We start from the raw sequence: 18,484 nt of genomic DNA on the forward strand, positions 1-18,484 counted from the left end.
TACACAGATGGAGGGAACAGATCAAGAAGGATGGTGGGAAGGGCCCAGGCTGTCCAGAGAAGGAGAGAGCAGGGGCAGCCTCCTCCATCCCCTGGCGGCCCTCTCCCACCAAGGCCCAGTCTTGCCCCATGTCCTGGCATCTCCTGAAATGTAAGAGTTGCTTTTCCTAAACCCTCCTTTAACCTTACCCACTCTCTGTACATCACTGTTCCTAGCAAGCCCACCAATCCTACCAACAGGGCATAACTTGTTTGCATAGATGCCTGACGAGGGATCTTGTACACAAATCTCCACCAAAGTCCCCCAAGAAAAACCCAGTAGATTGTTGGTATCCACAGACCATGAGTATGAGGCTTTCACTGATGGCTGAGTCAGGGGCTTCATCCGGAGTGCTGGGAACACACACAGCCAAGGAGAAAAGCTAGTCATGCTCTAGCAGCCAGTTTGGCATGGGGTAGGAGTGGGGCTGGTCCCCAGCTGATCCGGACGCCTGCATCTTTGCAAAGTCACCTGCCCATGCTAATGGGAGGTGAAAGGGAAAATAAAGCCATGGTAGCCGGAAGAGAAGCAGCATGCTGGAACCCAAACTGGAGGCCCCACCGCGGACAGGACTCGGAGTCCTAGGGCCACCATAGCAGGAGGGCAGGAAAGATGATGAGCTGGTTGGAGACACATTCTACCTCCAAGAAGGCTCCCTTGTCCACCTGTCATGGTTACTACCATACTGCCCCTCAGCCCCAGCTGGAGTCACCTTGTACATTTGTCTCTTTGATTATCATATGAAGGCAGGGCCCTTCTGCAATAGGTGGGTGGGTACAGAGGACACAGTGCCATGGAGCTGTGGCCCCAGTCTTCTCCCTAAAAGCCTGCCCCAGATGGGTAACCCAGTGAGGGGCACAGAGGGCACTGTTCAGAGAGGCTAAAGCTGCCATACAGCCCTTCGCTGCCTGAGATGGGCTGTTTCACCGGCCGAGGGACCTTCCAAAGCTTACAACCTGAGCATCTGAAAATCATGGGAGGTCACCTGCTTATACTCCAGGGCTCAGAAGGAAAGTGTCTCAGGGTCACATGTGGGACTCAGAGCAGGGCGAGAGCAGCAGTGGTGTCCTGCATCTCAGGGCAGAACTCAGCCTGCTCCTGTCAGCTCAGCTGCGGGGCTGGGCACTCGGAGAAACTGCAGTCCAGATGCAGTCTGCGGTGCTCAGGACAGGCTCCAGGAAGTGCCACCCAAGCTCGGCACAGGCAGGGCCCAGCCAGGGACATCAGGGAGCCTGCACACTTGCGTCCTGGACCACAGACCCAAAGCAGGTGCCCCACCCAGAATCACAGACTAAGGCAGGGAGCTGGGGCCTGGTGCACCTTAGAGGACATGCTCTGAGACACTTGGGGTCCCCAGGTGTGCAGATGGGGAGTGGGCATTGAGTTTGGATGACTAAAGAAGCTATTTTTTATACTACCACCTTAAGGAGACTGTAGGGAACAAGATTGCTTTTCCAGGCTCCCTTTGTCCTGAGTTCCCTGAGGATGCAACCTTCTCCAGGCCCCCACAGGCCATGGTATTAGAGGGATGGGGCACTTGACTTGGGGGGAATGTTGGGGTGTGTATGTGGCAATTCTAGGCTCCTAAGGCACTAAGCTACAACCACCAAGTAGCAGAACCGCCACCACTCTGGGAGAACAGGGTCAATTAGGAAAATGATCCTCCCTCCCACCTCAGCCAAAATAACCCTCCTCATACCCTGCAGATGACTAGTTGAAAAGCAAAGCCTCCCTTCAGAAGAAATTTGTTTTTAAAGTAGCATCCACCACTTACACCTGAGAGTGAATGAGTTTATCAGATCTTTCCTGAGCACAGGTTTTTCTGAGAGGGTAGGACAAGCACATAAAGGCTCGGAGCTCTCAGCCAGGGCAGAAGGCCAGGGAGGGGGTGGAGTGCCAAGAACAGAGCAGCATGATGGGGCACATGGACGGTGAGTGCAGGGACTCCTTCCCTGCCTGGCCTGAGGGCCCAGCAGGCAGGAGCAGCCCAGAGGGACTAAGGTGTGTAGGTCCAGGCCTCAGTGTGGGAGACTTCACAGGCATGGAGGCATCAGCAGGGAGCAGATGTAATGGTGACCCTGGAGTTGCACAGAGGTGGCCCTGTGCAGATGCTGGAAGTGGGCAGGAGGGAGGCCTCTAAGGAGGACACAGAGGCCCCATGGCGCTGACAGGCTGCTGCTGGGTCCTGGACCTACAGAGCTTGCAGCAGGCCAATGAGGTACCAAGTGCAGCCATCCCAGAGGCTGCAATGGGAAGGAGCTGGCTGCCTGTCACTGACATTCCTGGCCCCCAAGGACCCTGGCCAGACAGGTCCAGAAGCAGAAAGAAGTGGGGGGCAGTGGTGCTGCTTCGGGAGGCAGGGCCCAGCTAGAAGGAGGCCCTTGAGATTGGTAGGACTGTCTCGGCAGGTAGGCAGACAGGCGGGCATGTCACACCTGTGGGGGCAAGGTGAGTAAGGATGAGGGCAGACAGTCTCTGGACAGAAAGACATCCCTGTGCCAAGATCCATCCCCTTTCAAGGTCAGAGACCCAAAGTCTGCTGACTGAAGCAGGTGGGGCACTCTGGAGACATGCACTGTGGGACTGGAGGCCAGCGAACCTGTGCACACGGGTGGGGCATCATGTGCACTGCACACCTGCAGCCCTCTGCCCCCAGGCCAGGCCCTCCACTCCATTCACCTCAGCATCCAGGGAGGAGTCTGACTTCTTGGCCCACTGGGTCCTCCTGGAAGCTGCCAACTCTTTCTGGGCCTCCTGATTGGGGGCATTGGGGGTAGAGACCAGAGATTAAGGCAAATCTGGCACAGGGCATGGGATCTCCTGGCTACACCCTCTCAGTGTGGAGTGGAGAAGGACCCCCCCCCTTGCCTCCTCTCTGCTACCTTCTGAGCTGCAGGCCCCCCCATGGCCACCCTCCCTCCACACTATCTCCTCCCTTGACATGATCCACTGCTTTGGGGCTGTCCCTCCTCTGACCCAGATCATTCCATCCCAAAATGGCCCCATAAGAGCCAGCAGGGAGGGACAGGGTACCTGGGAGTCCTGGTCTCCTGACTCCTGGGTCCTGCTAATCCACAGATTGAGCCTTGATGTCACCACCCCAGACAGCTTCAGGTTGTCCTAGGAAGACAGGCTTCCTCTCAGGGCTTGAGGCCACTGGCAACAGCAGATCCTTTGCAAAAGCCCTGGAATGGGGACAGGACTCCACCCCATGCCCACATCTCCCCCAATACATGGTGAGTTCCTAAGGCAGTCCTGAGACCCCAGCAGCCAAAAGACCTCTGCTCAGGAACCTAAATGGCAGGTTGAGCTCCTGCCGTCACTGACACAGGAAAACCCTTTTCCAGCCCCATCGCAGCTCCAGAGACCTCCAGGCTCATCAGCCTAGAGACACCCAGCTGGGCTTCACATCTCACCTTCCGGCTGGACGCTGGTTCTGCTCGACTCTGGCCAGCCAGTTCCTTCTCAAAGAGGTGGCGCTTGCTGGCTACCCCCGTGGGAGCCACGAAGAGCTCAGTACGGGAGGAGCCCTGGGACCTGACGGATTCTGATCTCTAGGGACAGAAACACAAGCCACTAAGCTACTCCCACTGCTCTGGTCAGGGACCTCCACACACCCTAGATCATCCCCACAGCCCACCTGGATAGCCGTGTGATATCTCTCCAACTTCTCTCCCAGCTTGACTGTGCTGGCCGGCAGCCTCACACTGGCACTAGACAAGACAAACCAGATGAGACCCCCACCTCGAGGTGGCCATGCCTGTCCCCAGGTCTGAGAAGTGTTCTTCTCACATCCTGCCACTCTGGCCAAGTGCACATGGCCTTGACTTGGCCAAGGGCAAGATTACACACCCTAGCGGCTGTCCTCACTTCTCCAGAAGCAGCCCATTCAGCAGGATACCCCAGGATCCTCTACAGCTCTGTCTCCCTCTCTTCATCTCCCACTTCCTGTCACTTGTCTCTTCCACCAACACCATCTTCGGAGACCAGCCCTTCCCAAAGATTTTCCCCTTGGCCACCTTCCCTGCCATCCTCCCAGGGCTACCAAGTCATATCCCTACCTCAAACAGATCCATTCCTGTCCTTTCAGCCCAGACCCCAGAAGCCAAAGGACAGGGAGTGAACTCCCTGGTGTACCAGCACACAAAGCTCTGGGAATCTGCCCCCGCCTCCATCTCAACGTGCCCTCACTGCCACATGCCAGCGTGCCAGCCAGCGGGCACCTAATGCTTTCCACACCGTGCCTTCCCACATGCTGCTCCCTTTATTTAAAGTGCCATTCCTATCCAGGCATTGTGGAGCATGCCTTTAATCCCAGCATTCAGGAAGCTAAGGCAGGAGGATAGAAAGTTAAAGCCCTGTGTATTTAATGAGACCCTGTCTCAAAATATCTTTGTAAAGGATTGGGGATGTAGCTCAATGCAAAGGCCTTGTGTTCAATCCCCAAAACCACCAAAAATACAACAGTTAAATGCTACTCCTCTAGTTTTCCACCTGGACATCTCACGGGTGAAGTGCCACATGGAACATCATTGGCCTGGTCGTACCTCCCCAACTCACTGTAGCTCCTAACTGCCCTCCCGTCCTGTACCCCCCCCACCCCACCTCCACCCCGCCTGGCAGCCTCTTGTGTGTTTAGTGGCCTTCAATGGGTTGTGGGAGGGGCTCACTGTGTCTTATCTTTGTTCCTCCCTGTCCTCTTTCCCCAAGCCCCAGGCCTTTCCTAGCATACAAGGCCTCAGTCTGCACTGAGAGGGCAGCTGGGTGCAGCTCAAGTGAATGAAATTCCTAACACTAGCACAGCTGCTTTTCATGCCCTACTGCAGTTTTCTTTTCAGTGCAGCCCTCAGAATACCTGTGTCCACATTACAGGTCATGGAGGTACCTGTTAAGTATGCACAGGCCCAGACCCCCAACTCAGGCCTGCCAAAACAGGCTTCCCCTTCCTTGCACTGTTCAGAGCCTCCCTCCTGCAAAGCCCTTCTCCCCCTCCTTCCCAGTCTAAAGGCTCCTCCCCTTCAGAGCCCCACCTAAGCACTACCTCCTCCAAGCAGCTCTCTGATACCTTCCCACCATCTACCTTGCAGGCCCTAAATCCCTCCATTAATCCCCACTCCTGCCCACCAGATCTGGAGGCCAGGGGAACTATATCCCCATCCTCTGAATACCCTGCAATACAGCCTGACACACAGAGAAGGGGCAGGTATTCAGAAAACACAGGACAGGAGAGAGTCGAAGCCTCCAGGCTGCCCCCACCTGCGGGTTAAGGTGGTCTCTGAGTTGTCTTTCCTGGGGCTCATCTGAAATGAGAAGGGGGGCTGCTGGTGAGTGGGAGTCCCTGGGAGATCTGTGGCCCTCCCCTCCCTCAAGGGACAGACCCTGCTCTTGGAATACTTCCTCTTCCTGGATCACCTATCTGCCTACCTGCTCAAGAGCCCTGACAGCACGGATCAACCTTGGGCCTCCAGCTTCCTCCCCAGGGCCTGGCATGCACGAGGCCACAATGCACAGAGAGTGTCCTGACCCAGTACACAAATGAACAAAGAATACATATTGGGACAAGGCTAGATGAAACTTGCCTAGACACACAACTGGGAAGGGGCAGAGCAGAGAGCATTAGGAGACCCAGGAGACCCCTAATGCCTCTGGTTCTAGGGAGAGCCTCCCTCCTGGTAAGGGTAGAATGAGAGCAGAGAGCTGGGCTGGGGATGGATACCATATTCCTGCAGTTCTGAACTTTCCCACTAGGTGGCGCTGCTCATGCTTATTGACACAGGATGTCGACCGCTTACCGTAGGAATCCAAAGCCCCTCTCTATTCAGAGGAACTTCTGGCTCTCTAACTCAGGGCTACCATGCTGTAATGGAAGCTGCTTTCCTTGGTTTGCCCACCAGTGGATAGGTGACAAAGGTACCCTGGACTCTCACCCGAAAGGAAATGGTCCTTGGGCTGGAGCGTTTGAGAGAGGTGCTATAGGTGACCTGGGTAGGTGAAGATGTGTCTGCCTCCTCCTCCTCCTTGCTGGGGATTTTCACCTGAATGGAGCAATGGAAGTGTCACACAATCAGTCTAGAACTCATTTTCCTTGGCAGTGGTGTAGGGCCCTACCAGGCCCAGGCAGCCCCTAAGCTCCAGCTGTCATGGGCATACCATGTGGCGGGCTCATCCCAGGGGCTCTGGGAGTAAGGGACAGTGAGATGGCCCTCTTACTGAGATGGTCCTCCTGCCTCTGCTCTGGGGCAGCCAGCACAGTCCCAAGGGCCATGCTCCCAGGAAGAGCTTTCTAGGAGAGCCTCCAGGAGGACCTGAGGCTTCCTGCTGGGATGGATGAGTGTGGTGTTGGCTTCCCTTTGCTCCCTGCTACATGGCTATTGGCACTTTCGGCTCCAGCAGCCTGCCTCTGCCTCCCTGCCCTGTTCTGACAATAGCTATCACAGCCAGCCTGCAGGTGCAAGGATAGGAGGCAGCAAGGAGCAGAGGCCACAAGGGCAGGCCTTGTCAGGGAGGAGAAGGACAGGAGAGACGTGGGCACCGCCAACCTGGAGTGTGATGGGTGGGAAGCGTGAAGCCACAGCTGGAGAGCCTGGCACCCTGTGCTCCACTGCTGAGGAAGTCGGGCTTTTCCTAGAGAAAGGCCTTTCTCCTGACTCCGGGGTGCTGGCCTGGCCTCCCCCAGAGCCCTGGGGCTGCTCAGATGCTGCCACCTTCTTGGGGGACTGCTTTGTCTCTGTGGCCAAGGACTTCTCAAAGAAGGATGCTTTCTCAGACACCCGAGAAGATGCTTTCTCTGGCAGCTTCTCAGCAACACTGCCTTTCCCTAGAGCTATTTTCTTGTCCAGTGTGGACCTTTCCTCTGACACTGCTGTCTTCTCAGACACAGATGCTTTCTCAGGGGCTGGTGATTTCTCAAAGACACTGGAGTTTCCTGGAGCAGACTTCTCTGGGCCGCCTTTCTTCTCCAGCACTGCTGTCTTCTGGGACACAGCTGTCCTTTCCAGGGTCAGCTCCTTCTCAGAAAAGCAGGCTTTCTCTGAGGCCAGTCTCTTTGTGGGTGTCTTCTCTGGTGCAGAGGACTTCTCCAAGACCAAGGTCTTCTCTACAGCCGGGGCCTCTTCTGGAAGCCCCTTCCTCCCCACTCTTGGCTCCTTGTTCACCAAGCGCTCCTCCTCCTGGGCCCAGGGGCCCCGCTGCTCTCGGCTCAGTCTCCGGCGAGGCAGGGCCTCCGGTTCCTTCTTGGGTGCTGGGAGCTGCTGCGGGGCCTGTTCGGGACTGGAGCCGCCCCCTCCGTCCTCTGCCTCCAGCCTTTCCTGCATGGGGGCAGCTTCAATGGCCTTCCGCCTCTGCCTCCGCTCCTGCCGTGTCCTGAGGATAGCCTGGATGTCTTCCTCCTCATCTTTGGGGGCTGGGGGGTGTGGCTTGGGTACCTCTGCTTCCTCCACACTGGGCAGCCTGAGGCAGAAGACAAGAGATGACATCAAAGGATATCCGAGCTAGGAGGGAACCTGTGGGAACTTGACCTGATAGAGAAGCCACCAGGGCCACCAAGGAGGGGTCCAGGAAAGTAGAGCTTTAGTCCACTGAGCTATCAGACCAGCCCTATTTTGGGCTTCATTTGAACACAGTATTCGACACTTCTTTTTTTTTTTTTTTTTTTTTAAATTTTACACATTTATGTGTGTGTGTGTGTGTGTGTGTGTGTGTGTGTGGCCAGCTCAGCCCACCAGGGGGCGGGGCTGGCTGGCATGTGGTGCTGGGGGATTGAACTGCAGTCCCTGTGCTTTGCTAAACTTGTTCTAAGTAGGTGCTTTAGACCACTGAGCCATCTCACCAGCCCAACACTTCTTAAAATGTTTACAGCCCTTATAAGTCCAACCGCTCCGTGATCAGACACAGTCAACAAGCATGTGTCAGGTCATGTGCTGGGCATCAGTGGTCAAAAGGAGCAAATGCAGCCCCCTTAGAGCTTAGAATGAGATCAGAGGTGTTCAGGACCTGTCAAAGGTCACACAGCTAATGGCAGGAAGCCGGAAGTAGAACCCAAAGCTTCTTGGGCATCATCCCACACACCTATGTCATCTGGGTAGGCCTGGGACTAGGTGGTAGCCACAGGTTTAGGTGAGCTCAGGGTATACACCCCGGTCTCCTTCTCTGGGGGACACAAAGGAACAACACCACCACAAAAGAATTGCCTGAAGCCCTCAGCACTTCATCTCCAGCAAAAGGAGTCTTCTCTCCCTTCACCCTGTTCTCCATCTGAGTTCAGGCCAATTAACTCATTATCTGAGGCTCAGTTTTCAAATCCGCAAGCTGGCCTTATTGGGAGGTGGAATGACATGAGAGTAGGCAGCACTGTCCGGGTGCAGAAGTAGCAGCCACTATGTTCCAGGCTCTTCTCTTCCTTCATCTCCTAATCCCAAAATGTAAAATGTAATCCCTAGGTTCCTCCACTCAGGTGGGAATTATGGAGGGTTGGGGCCGAAGGGTCAGAGTTGAGCCTCAGAACTTGACAATCTGGATGGAAATTCTGGCCTCCCTACTCTTAGGTATACAGCCCCTTCGAGTCACCAAAGTCTTCCTCCCCAGTGCTCCCACTGCAAAACAATGGAATACATAAGGATTAAGTGAGCTACGTTCATAAAACGTCCAGCGAAGGATGGGCTCCAGAGTGGTCTCAACCCGTTAGGCTGAGCATGGTCCCTGGTGGGCTGCAGAGGAAGGTGAGGAGCCCAAAGCTCACATTCACACCCTTCAGCCTCACTCCCTGGGCCTTCAGTCTCTGGGAGGCCAAGCACATTTTATGCAGTCAACCCAGGGCAGCTAAATCAGTCCCTGTTACCTAGGATGTGACCATGATGCCCAGCCAGCACCAAGCCAAGTACCTCTCAGCAGCCCGCCGGTCTCCATTCTGGGTGAGCCTGGGAGCCTCATCGTCCGTGGTAGAGCTCAGGTGGCGGTGTCGTCGCCTGCGCTCCCGCTCCTGTTCCTCCTCATCCTCCAGAGTCCGCTGCCGGGCCAGGCTGGGGAAACAAGGCGAGGGTCACACAGCCCCTGGACAACCGAGTACCCTTCCCCAAGGCAGACAAAGCATTCTCCAGGCTGCCCGGGCTACCGATGGCCACACAGCACTGGCAACACTCAGAACCAAGACGTGCTGTAAAATACACATTGTACTTCCAAGACTCAGGATGAAAGGCAAAGTGTAGAACCTGCTATTCAGAGTTGTGCAGCTGAGCACGGTGGCAGGCACCTGCACCCCAGCAGCTTAAGAGGCTGAGGCAGGACGATTACCTGAGCCCAGGACTTTAATGCCAGTCTGGACAACATAGTAAGACCTTCACCTAAAAAAATGATGTGTATTGATTACATGTCAAAATGATCATATTTGGATCTATTGGGATAAATGAAATATACTATTAAAATTATTTTATCTCTTTCCCTTTGCTTTTTTCTTTACTATTTTAAAGTCTTATTTATTTAGTATGAGGTCTCACTATGCAATTCAGACTGGTAGTGATCCTATTTCAACCTCCCCAGTGCTGGGATTATAGGTGTGGACCACCATGCCTGATTTTGGGGATCAAACTCGGGTCCTCGTGCTTGCTAGGCAGGTGCTGACACTGCTGAGCTATCTCCCCAACTCCATCCCTTTGCTTTAATGCGATTACTAAACAACTCTTTTTTGTTGTGTTGGGAATTGAACTCATGACCTCACACTTGCCAGGCAGATGCTGTCCCACTGAGCTATTCCCATAGTTCACACCACAGAGTGTTATGGCTTGCATCTAAAATGTCCCCCCAAACTCATGTGTGTGGAACGTGGTTGGATCATGGGGCACTATGTCCATCTGTGGATAGATTCACACAGTAAAGAATTTAGCAGCTGAATTGAGTGTGCGGTTAGGAGATAGGTCACTGTGGCCTGGACCCAGAAGCTCATCTCCCTCCCCAGCTCTTCCTTCTCTGTTTCCTGGTGGCCATGAGGTGAGCACCCAGGCTCTAGAGTTTGCCAGCCATGGACTGAAACACCTAAAACCATAAGCCCTTTTAAGTGGTGGGCATCTAATCCCGTGTCTCAGCAAAGGAAGGTGATGAAGACCAAGGACCATTAAATTTCTATGAAATGTGTTGGAATTTGAGAGACTGGGGTTTCTCTCTCAGCACCACTGACATTTTAGCCAGATAATTCCATTTGGAGGGCTGGATAGAGGAGGTTTAGCAATGCCCCTCAGTGGTGACAACCCCAAGTACTTCCCATTATTACCAAATATCCTCTGGTGGCCCAAATCACCCCAGATGAAAACCACCATGTTGGACTCTATTTTAGACTGCAGGGAAGAGTTGCGGGGGTGGGGGGATGGGGTGGGGCTACCCTTTCTGGGGTAGCTATGGATGAAGAAAGGTGGGATTTGCTCTGCCTAGAGGAAGCCGATAAACTTGACAAGGTCCATTCTCTTTCTTAGGCAGTCTCCCTCAATGTACAATCACACAGGAATTTCCTCAGCTAATTCCCTAAGAAGTTTCTTGGCCTTTGGTGGGGGGGGGGGGTAACACTCATAAATAGACCAGTTACACCGGGCAAAGACCTCAGTACACCTTCACTGCCCAGGGACTCTTTCACCCTCATCACCTTTTATAACTTGTTCAGGGGAAAAAGGGGACCCCACAAACTCTTGTTTCTATCTCCAGTTACCTTTCACTTATGTGACCAGCCAGGGCCTCTCACAGCCAGCAGCCAACCAGCCAACCCCCATGTACTCTCCATTTATATATCTGCCCATCCAGCCATGTGTCAATCCAAACACCCACCTTCCAGGCACCAGGTCACTTCCACCCTCCTTACCCACCTGTCCTAATGTCACCTACCCACCTCTCCACCAGCCCATCTTTTCTCCTATCTGTTCACCCTTTACCCAACCAAAGAGCAAATAGGGGGCTGGTGAGATGGCTCAGTGGTCTAAAGCACCTACTTAGAACAAGCTTAGCAAAGCACAGGGTCTGCGGTTCAATCCCCCAGCACCACATGCCAGCCAGCCCCGCCCCCTGGTGGGCTGAGCTAGCCACACACACACATAAATACTTGTTAAAAAAAAAAAAGAGCAAATAAATACCAGCTAAGTAACTGTGTTCTGTGAAGCTCACAGAACAACATGGCAAGGCCCCTGCCCTGAAGACACCCACAATCGAATGTTCTAGAATCATGCCCACTACCAACTGTCATAACCAAGTGCAGAAACTGCTCAGCAGAGTGAGAGAATGACGACTATGGGCCGATCTTAGCAGGAAAAGTTCACAGAAGAGAGGGAAGCAGGCCAGGATCTCACTGAATGAACAGGATTTCAAGGAAGGTGATAGGGGCTGGGGAGAAATCAGCAGCTTGGGCAGAAGGGAGAGATGGAGCAAGCTGATGAGATCAAATGTGCAGGGCTTGTAGGGGGTGCGATGTTGCACTTTACCCAGAAAGGCAGCCTCACTCAAATAGCGCAGCAGCAGGCTGCGAGGGGCACTGCCCTGGGGCTCCCTGTGCCTTCTGATGCCCAAGTCAGAAGATTCAGGAAAAAGGCCTTCAACTCCCCACTCCCAGACCTATGGCCTCCCCGCAGCCCTGTCAGGTCCTAGCTCTTTGCTCTCCCCCTTGCCTTCCCAGCCTTTCCCTTCCTGGAGAACAAGCCTTGGTTTAAAGCAGAGACATATTTCTGAAAAAAAACAAAAATCATGCAAACTCACTAGTTCTATACACTGAGTTGCATCTTCAAAGCCTCCTCAGACACCTCATGAAGGTGGAGTCATTGGCCTGGTTTCTGGCCCTCCTTCCCTAGACAAGTTATTCTCTCCTGAAAGGAAGAGGAGCTGCATGGTGGGCCTGGTCTCTCCAGGTCCAGCATCACATCTGCAGTGCCAATATTCATGTAACAAATACTTGTTTGCACCTACTTACCAGGCACAATTCCAGAGCTGGAATACAGTCGGGAATGAGACCCACGGAGTCCTTCCCTTCATAACGTTAGTGCATGATAGGAGTCACACAGTGAGCAAGGACACAAGCCCATGAACAGAAGGACATCAGCTAAGTGTCTCAAGAACAACAGGCCCAGGTAGTGATGTGAGAGAGAACTGCTGGAGAGGCCTCTGTGAGACTCAGTCTACAAGGAGAAGCCAGGAGGAGGGCACTGCAAGAGCAGAGCCCTGGCATGAGGAGCTGGGCATTCAGCAGACAAGGGCAAGCCAGGGCAGAGAGAAGCTTGCAGGCAAGCTAGGTAGGGAACAAGGGCAGAGCAGAGGGCCCAGGAGAGTCCTAGTACCCAGCATGGTGGTCTGCACACAGCAGGTGACAAGCGTGAATGTCAGCTTTCAGCACTCCAAGCTACTGCATTCTCCTACTGCTACTTCTCCTCCTCTTCCTCCTCCTCCTCCTCCCTAGGAATCTCCAAGCCTATTCCTTGATCCAGAAAAGCATAAAGTGGGGAGCACAGCCTGGGCCCCAAAAGATAACCAGCATAGGGAGGGCACCTACACATCAGCCCACAGGGAAGGAGCTGCCTTGGAAAAGTGCTTCCAAATCCTCCTGCTCTGCCTTCAGAACAACTTCTCGTGGTGACAGCCTCATTCCCATCAGCCACACCTCTACTCTACCTGGATGGCAACAGAGAAGGGGCCCCGCCAAAGTTTTCTCCTGTTGGCCTTGACCACAGAACTTAAGTAATATTCCCCTGGGCTCATATAAGTAATATGAGCCCAGTGAGCTCCACATATCTGCAGATTCGCTCATTCATGTTCTCTTCAGCAACCTGCGCTTATGAGCCAGGCTGACAGCCACCTCTCTCTAACTTCTCTTATTCAGGCTTCCTGTCAGCTCTTCTGCTTTTATTCTGAAGTCACCTCATCAGCGCTCTAGATGTACCCTTGCCCTGGTTCCTAGTTTAGGAACAGCACTTACCCTCCAAAAAGGGACACATATGCTGCAGAAATTGACCCTCCAAAACCCAAGCTCGTCCTACCACCACCACCACCACACCCATAGCAAGGCTGGGCTACTGCCTCCAGGATTCTTTGGTCCTGAGCGACCTGGTTCCCACACGCCACTCTCAGCCCTCGGGGAAACTACATATTTGTTTATCCTTCTGTACAGCCATATATGACGTGTGATCTGCCTGAGCCTGGTCTTCTCAGAAGTGACTCACTCCCCGGCTGGGCCGGGGGGTCTCCACGGCTGCTATAGGAGGTGGGCCCCAGCAGTCCACCAGTAGCCTCAAGCTTTACTTGAAGACCCCACCTCTCACCCATGGCATGGTCACTACCCCTGCTGCTCGAGAATCACAGAATACAATACCCACATTACCACCCTGAGGAGGAATGTTATAACCAATAAGCAAAGATTATTGGCCTTTAAAGATGAGGAAATAGACAGGAATAGGATCAAAAGACAAAGGTCAGTCCCCAGGCAGAACCTGAGCAGGGACATTTGCTGTAACCCTAATAATAAATACATGACAAGGCTTAGAGCAGGACTTCACATTGGTTGAATATGTGAACAGAGAATAGAGGAGGAGATGAGAACACTAAGAATGCCAGGCACTGCTGTAAGATTTCACAGTTCCTGGACATTAATCCTTACAATCCTGTGTGATGAGGTGGTGCTATCTCCAATTTGCACACAGAAAAGAATGGTACGGAGGGGTGAATAACTTTACAAAGACAGCACAGTTAATACAAAAAAATTAGGAACCAAGATTCCAACCTAAGTTGGCCTCTCAAACATCATGCCTTTAATTATGATACCAACTGCCAGTAAAGAACAGAAGGGTCAGGGCCACTGGTTCTAACCAAGAGGCAGCACCACCTTCGGAGGCCAACAGCCAAGCACATAGTAAAGGAACAAGGAGCCCTGGGAGATCTTCTGATGGCCCAGGATTCTCCACCCCAGGACAAGCCAGAGCTCCGGCACTCAGAGAGAAAGGTTTGAGGGAACCAAATGACCCCAAGCCCCAGAGCCAGGCCCTAGGTGGAACCTGCAGGCCTCAACAGCTAGGGATCCCAGTCATTCCCATCAGCTGATGCCACTGCCCTGGGAAGATCCCCAGCCCTCCTTCCCTCTCCAGAACCCTGCACTGTACTTCCTGGCCTGCATCTGGGGAATCCCAGGCCTCTCCTGTCTCCCTATAGGGCTGCTCTCCTTCCCCATTCCTGACTGTACCAACTCTAGCCTTTGGGGACAGAGTCCTCATCCTCTTTCTCTTAATTTGAAAGCCATCCTGCCCTGCTGCTCACTGGAAAATGTGTTTTGACCTCTGAGGTGGGGGCACAGGGCCTTCCTGATGTCTAAATTCAGTCTATTCTACTGCACAAGTCTAAGTGCATTGCTTGCTAGGTGTTTTGTTCAGCAATAGAACCTATGTTCCCAAGCTGAATCACATACAGCATCACAAGGCTCAGATGCTCTGGTTAAAGTCGGGAGAGGATGGGAGAGCTGCCCCAGAAGCATTTTGTGGACCCAAGGGACAAGAGTTAGGAAGGAGAGAACAGACTAGGAGTCCATGACCTTGGGCCAACCTTCAGGCCCTGAGCAGGCCTTAGGCTCCCCTTCCACTTGCTGAGGCTCCCTGTGGTCTGAGGTCCCTTCAGGCCCAGCTGGTCTAGGGGAAGTGTCAGGAGAGCCCAGGGAAGTGCTTGGAGGTGGGAGGGCTGCTCAAGGCCCAGGCAGGAAAATGATTAACCAGGGGCTGTTCTGTCCAGGCACCCTCAGACCCGCCCCTCACCCCCTGCAGACAGGCCTGGCCTAGCCTCACCCTCACAGGTCACCAGGTCAGCCCAGGGAGGAAAGGACAAGGCTGCTGACTAGAGCAGCCAGCCAGCCTGCTCACCACAGCCCCCATCCCAGGGCTGGAGCATCGGAAGCTTACTGCCCAAGCGAGCTGCAGGCTGGCCTCAGCACCCCTCCCACCTCCCCACCTGGGCGCTGGCTGGGGCCACACTGCTCACACCCTCTGCAGCCTCAGAGCCTCGGTTGACAGTGACTCACAGCCCTTTCCTGCCGGCTCGCTGAGGCTTGTTGTTCAGTCAGGGATCAGAGCGGGAGCGGTCCTCTATTCCAGGTGCCTCCTCAGGGTGACTGTTGGCAGCAGCTGTGTCTGCCCACAGGGCTCGGGGGAGGGTGGGCAGGGGCTCCGTGGCAGGACTGGTTCCCCAGGCTTCCGGCTGCTTAGCCTGGACATCCCATGGGAACTGGGCCCTGCTTCTGCAGCCACATGAGTCCATGTCCATCTCAGCAGTGGCCAAGCAAAAAGACTGGACCCCATTCCTGTGTTAAAGTCCCAGTGCCTCACCTGCCACACACACACACACACACACACACACCCCTTCATACACATCTATGAACACTCTCAGACACAAAATCACCACCAGAATGTGAGCTTCTGAGAAAGTAATGTCTGGTTTGTACTTTTAACCCCATTCATAATACTGAAGTCTTCAATAAACATTCAAACTAAACATACTCAGACTTGCAAGCTCCAAACTCAGCACCACAAGAACCTGCTGCCCACACAAACATCTCATCACTACATCGGCCACAAACACACTCGCCCACATAGCCGGCCACACACACATATCTGAACATGCACTCAGAAGCACAGATCTGCCCACACCTAGAAGCACTGCCACATCAACCACCATGGACACTGACCCACATGCAGAGTCCACGGCCCTGACCTCCAGCCCCACCCTCAGCACCGACCTTGCCTGGGGTGTGTCCCACCTGGACGGCAGCCTGGGTTCCTTTTCCAGAGTGCTGTGTTCCTTCTACCCTCAGGGATTACCTTTCTCCCCCTCTCTAGACCCCAATGAACCCTGCACTTGGTGTTATTGGGTGACTGTGCTTCAGAGCAGCATGAGGTCCTGAGAGTCTGGGGAGGTGACCTGCAGTTCAGGAGAAGCTCTAGAATTCTTCAGGGTCAAGGGTGGGACAGGACAGGAGGAGATCTTACGTGATAGAAAATTTGCAAAAGCTGCCTTGATGGGGAAGGCCTGTGGGGCCCACACTGATGGGAGAATCCTGGGCTGCACCTGCAGAAACTGCCCTGATCTCTCGAAAGACCTGATGACACCCACCTGGGAGGAACCAAAAGGTCAAAGAATTAGGGCTACTGCATGGGCCTCAGTTTCATCCAGGACAAGGTATGTATAGGTTGAGGGGCAGGGACTGCTTCCTTTTGGAAGGATGAGAGGTAGAGATCATTTCAGTAGCTCTGGAGAGAGGAGAGGCAGCCCCGAGAGGAGGCACCAACCACCTGGGCACTGCCTGAGGAACACTAGCCCTTCCCCACTCCTCAGACACTGACATGGCACCCAGCAGGCAGGGATGAGGTCCGGTCCCCTGACCCTCTGGAGGACCGGTTCTCAAATAAAGATCAGAACATAAAGGAGTCCGCAGCTCTCTAGAGGTCAGCCCCAATGCCACCCCAAGATGTCATACTTAGAATTTGAGCCTCCCTTACTTTTTGCCAGGGGACAGCAGGGTGGTGGGTGGGGAGGGTTCTGGTGCTATTCACAGATCCTGTTCAGCTGATCCCATAGACGTCACTGTCCTTATTCTCTGTCCCAAGAGGGCCTGGGCAACACTTCTCCGAAGTTCACTCTACAACTCTACCAGAGACGTGGAGCAGGGCGAAAGGCTTGTCTCAGAAATAAGGCTGAATTCTGCCAAATTCCCAAAACTACACACACACACATGAACACACGCACACGGATCACACCATAGGTCCAAGCCTTGTTAACACGCCTAATTTGGGACTACAGGCCCGAGGGGAGGTCAGGAAACTGTGAAGGTGCAACAGTATCTGCCTGATCACCGGAAGGGTCCCGCGTTCGACCCCCCCTTGCTCCCCCTCTGTGAAGTAGCAAGACTAGGATCCCATAGAGCCAAGATCCCAGGACCGGAGAAGCTGATGTCCCGGAAGAGGAAACCGAGAATACGCCGCGGACCCCAGCCACCGCGGACCGCTCACCTGGACAGCGCCGACCAGTCCTTCCTGCCGCCGGACATCGCTGTAGCCGCGGTCGCCGCGTGCGTCCTGCTGCGCCGCCGCCGCCGCCTCACCTGCGCCCCTCCCCCGCCCAGGTAGGGTCACATGGCCGCTTATCTCACCCTGCGCGCCCCGAGCTGCTGCGCTGCGATTTGCCGACCCGGGAGTGGCCTCTGGGGTGTGGGCGTCCCAGACAAAGCCGCATTGATCTCCGCCCGGGCCGGGCCGACCGGCCGCAGGTCACGATCGCTGCGGGGACGGTCGCACAGGCCGCGGGCAGCACCGACGGACGCCCGGACTGGCGCTGGGCTGGTCGGCGGCCCCGGGCGAGGGCGGGAGGCTTCCTACCCAGAACCAGTCGGACCAGCTTGGCGCCGGGCCGCCTTGCCGCGCAGGGTCGCTGCCCGAGTGCCAGGGAGTGGGGCGGAGGGCGGGGACCCGACGATCGGGGTCAGACTGAGCTCCCTGCCTGGAAATGGACTTAGCGGGGCGAAACCCAAGAGCAGGCAGCCGAGCAGAAAAGTTACAACGGTCCCGCCATCTGGGCTCTAAAGCTTGGGCAGCTCCTCGGCCTGCACACAAATCCCACCCCGTAGAAAGCCAGCCCTTCCCAAAAGGACACATAAACTCATGTCCACAAATACGGGCGCACCCACAGCCCACTGAACCCCAGATGCACCATAGACGCCAGCCTGTAGCTCTCTGCAAAGCAGAGGCTCGGCTTTGCTCTCTACAAGAATGGGTATAAATAACTGGGACGGGAGGTCTGGAGCGATCTGAAGCGGCTCAGGTACCACCTGGCTCCTGGGAGAGCGAGCTCAGGGAGCCCCTGCGAGCCCCTAGGTGCGCGGGGAAGGAGGGTCAGGCGCACGTGCTCTTGGAATCTTATCTTCCCTGATGGTCACCCGTGCTGCCAGTGGCTGCCGCAGTAGTTCCAGCCTGGAGAGGGAGTGGGCACAGGGCCAGCAGCCAGCGCTGGACGAGATGGAGATAGGACTCTCCTGGGCTCTGCCGACCGACCGCCAGCCCTAACCTCTCTTGGGGCTATCCCAAGACCGGTGGTCTCCACAGAGCCCGGCAGCTCCCAAGCACCCTGTGAAGGGCTCACTGCTGAGCCCTGACCTGCCACAGTCAGTCGACTAGCGCTCTGCTCTTCCCAGAGCCTGCCTTCTTATCAGAGGAGGTGAGGGGTGAGGCACAGGGGATGGGTGCTCAGCTGGGATCTTGGAGGCGTGGCTCTGAGCTCCATTCTGCCTTTTCTGAGTGCTGTGATTGAGGAACGTGGCCTCAGCTTCCCCACCTGTGAAGTGGGACTAATGACACCTTGCTCTGCCACCTTCCAGGCTGTGAGAATCAAGTGAGTTCCCTGCTTGTGAAGCTGGAGTGAGCAGTGTGGAGGATGACAAGACCCTGAGCAGAGACCTGGG

The 18,484-nt window shown here is 54.8% G+C and overlaps 1 protein-coding gene across 2 annotated transcripts; it reads right to left on the bottom strand.

Moving 5' to 3' along the window:
- Positions 1-1,814: 1,814 nt before the first annotated feature.
- Lad1 (ladinin 1) lies at positions 1,815-17,413 on the bottom strand. 2 transcript variants are annotated; one of them, XM_004625449.2, is made up of 10 exons: positions 17,040-17,413; positions 8,919-9,056; positions 6,579-7,488; positions 5,967-6,074; positions 5,296-5,339; positions 3,680-3,752; positions 3,456-3,593; positions 3,073-3,159; positions 2,719-2,793; positions 1,815-2,474 (listed from the first exon to the last, which is right to left on the bottom strand). In XM_004625449.2, exons 1-10 carry the CDS (start codon positions 17,075-17,077, stop codon positions 2,469-2,471), a joined length of 1,617 nt encoding a protein of 538 aa, XP_004625506.2. In that variant the 5' UTR covers positions 17,078-17,413; the 3' UTR covers positions 1,815-2,468. The 2 variants fall into 2 exon arrangements, with proteins under 2 accessions (XP_004625506.2, XP_023563643.1); XM_023707875.1 differs by lacking the exon at positions 17,040-17,413 and adding an exon at positions 14,562-14,587.
- Positions 17,414-18,484: the final 1,071 nt, after the last annotated feature.

Source organism: Octodon degus, unplaced genomic scaffold (genome assembly GCF_000260255.1).
Source record: "Octodon degus isolate 3935 unplaced genomic scaffold, OctDeg1.0 scaffold00009, whole genome shotgun sequence".
Lineage (NCBI taxonomy): Eukaryota > Metazoa > Chordata > Mammalia > Rodentia > Octodontidae > Octodon > Octodon degus.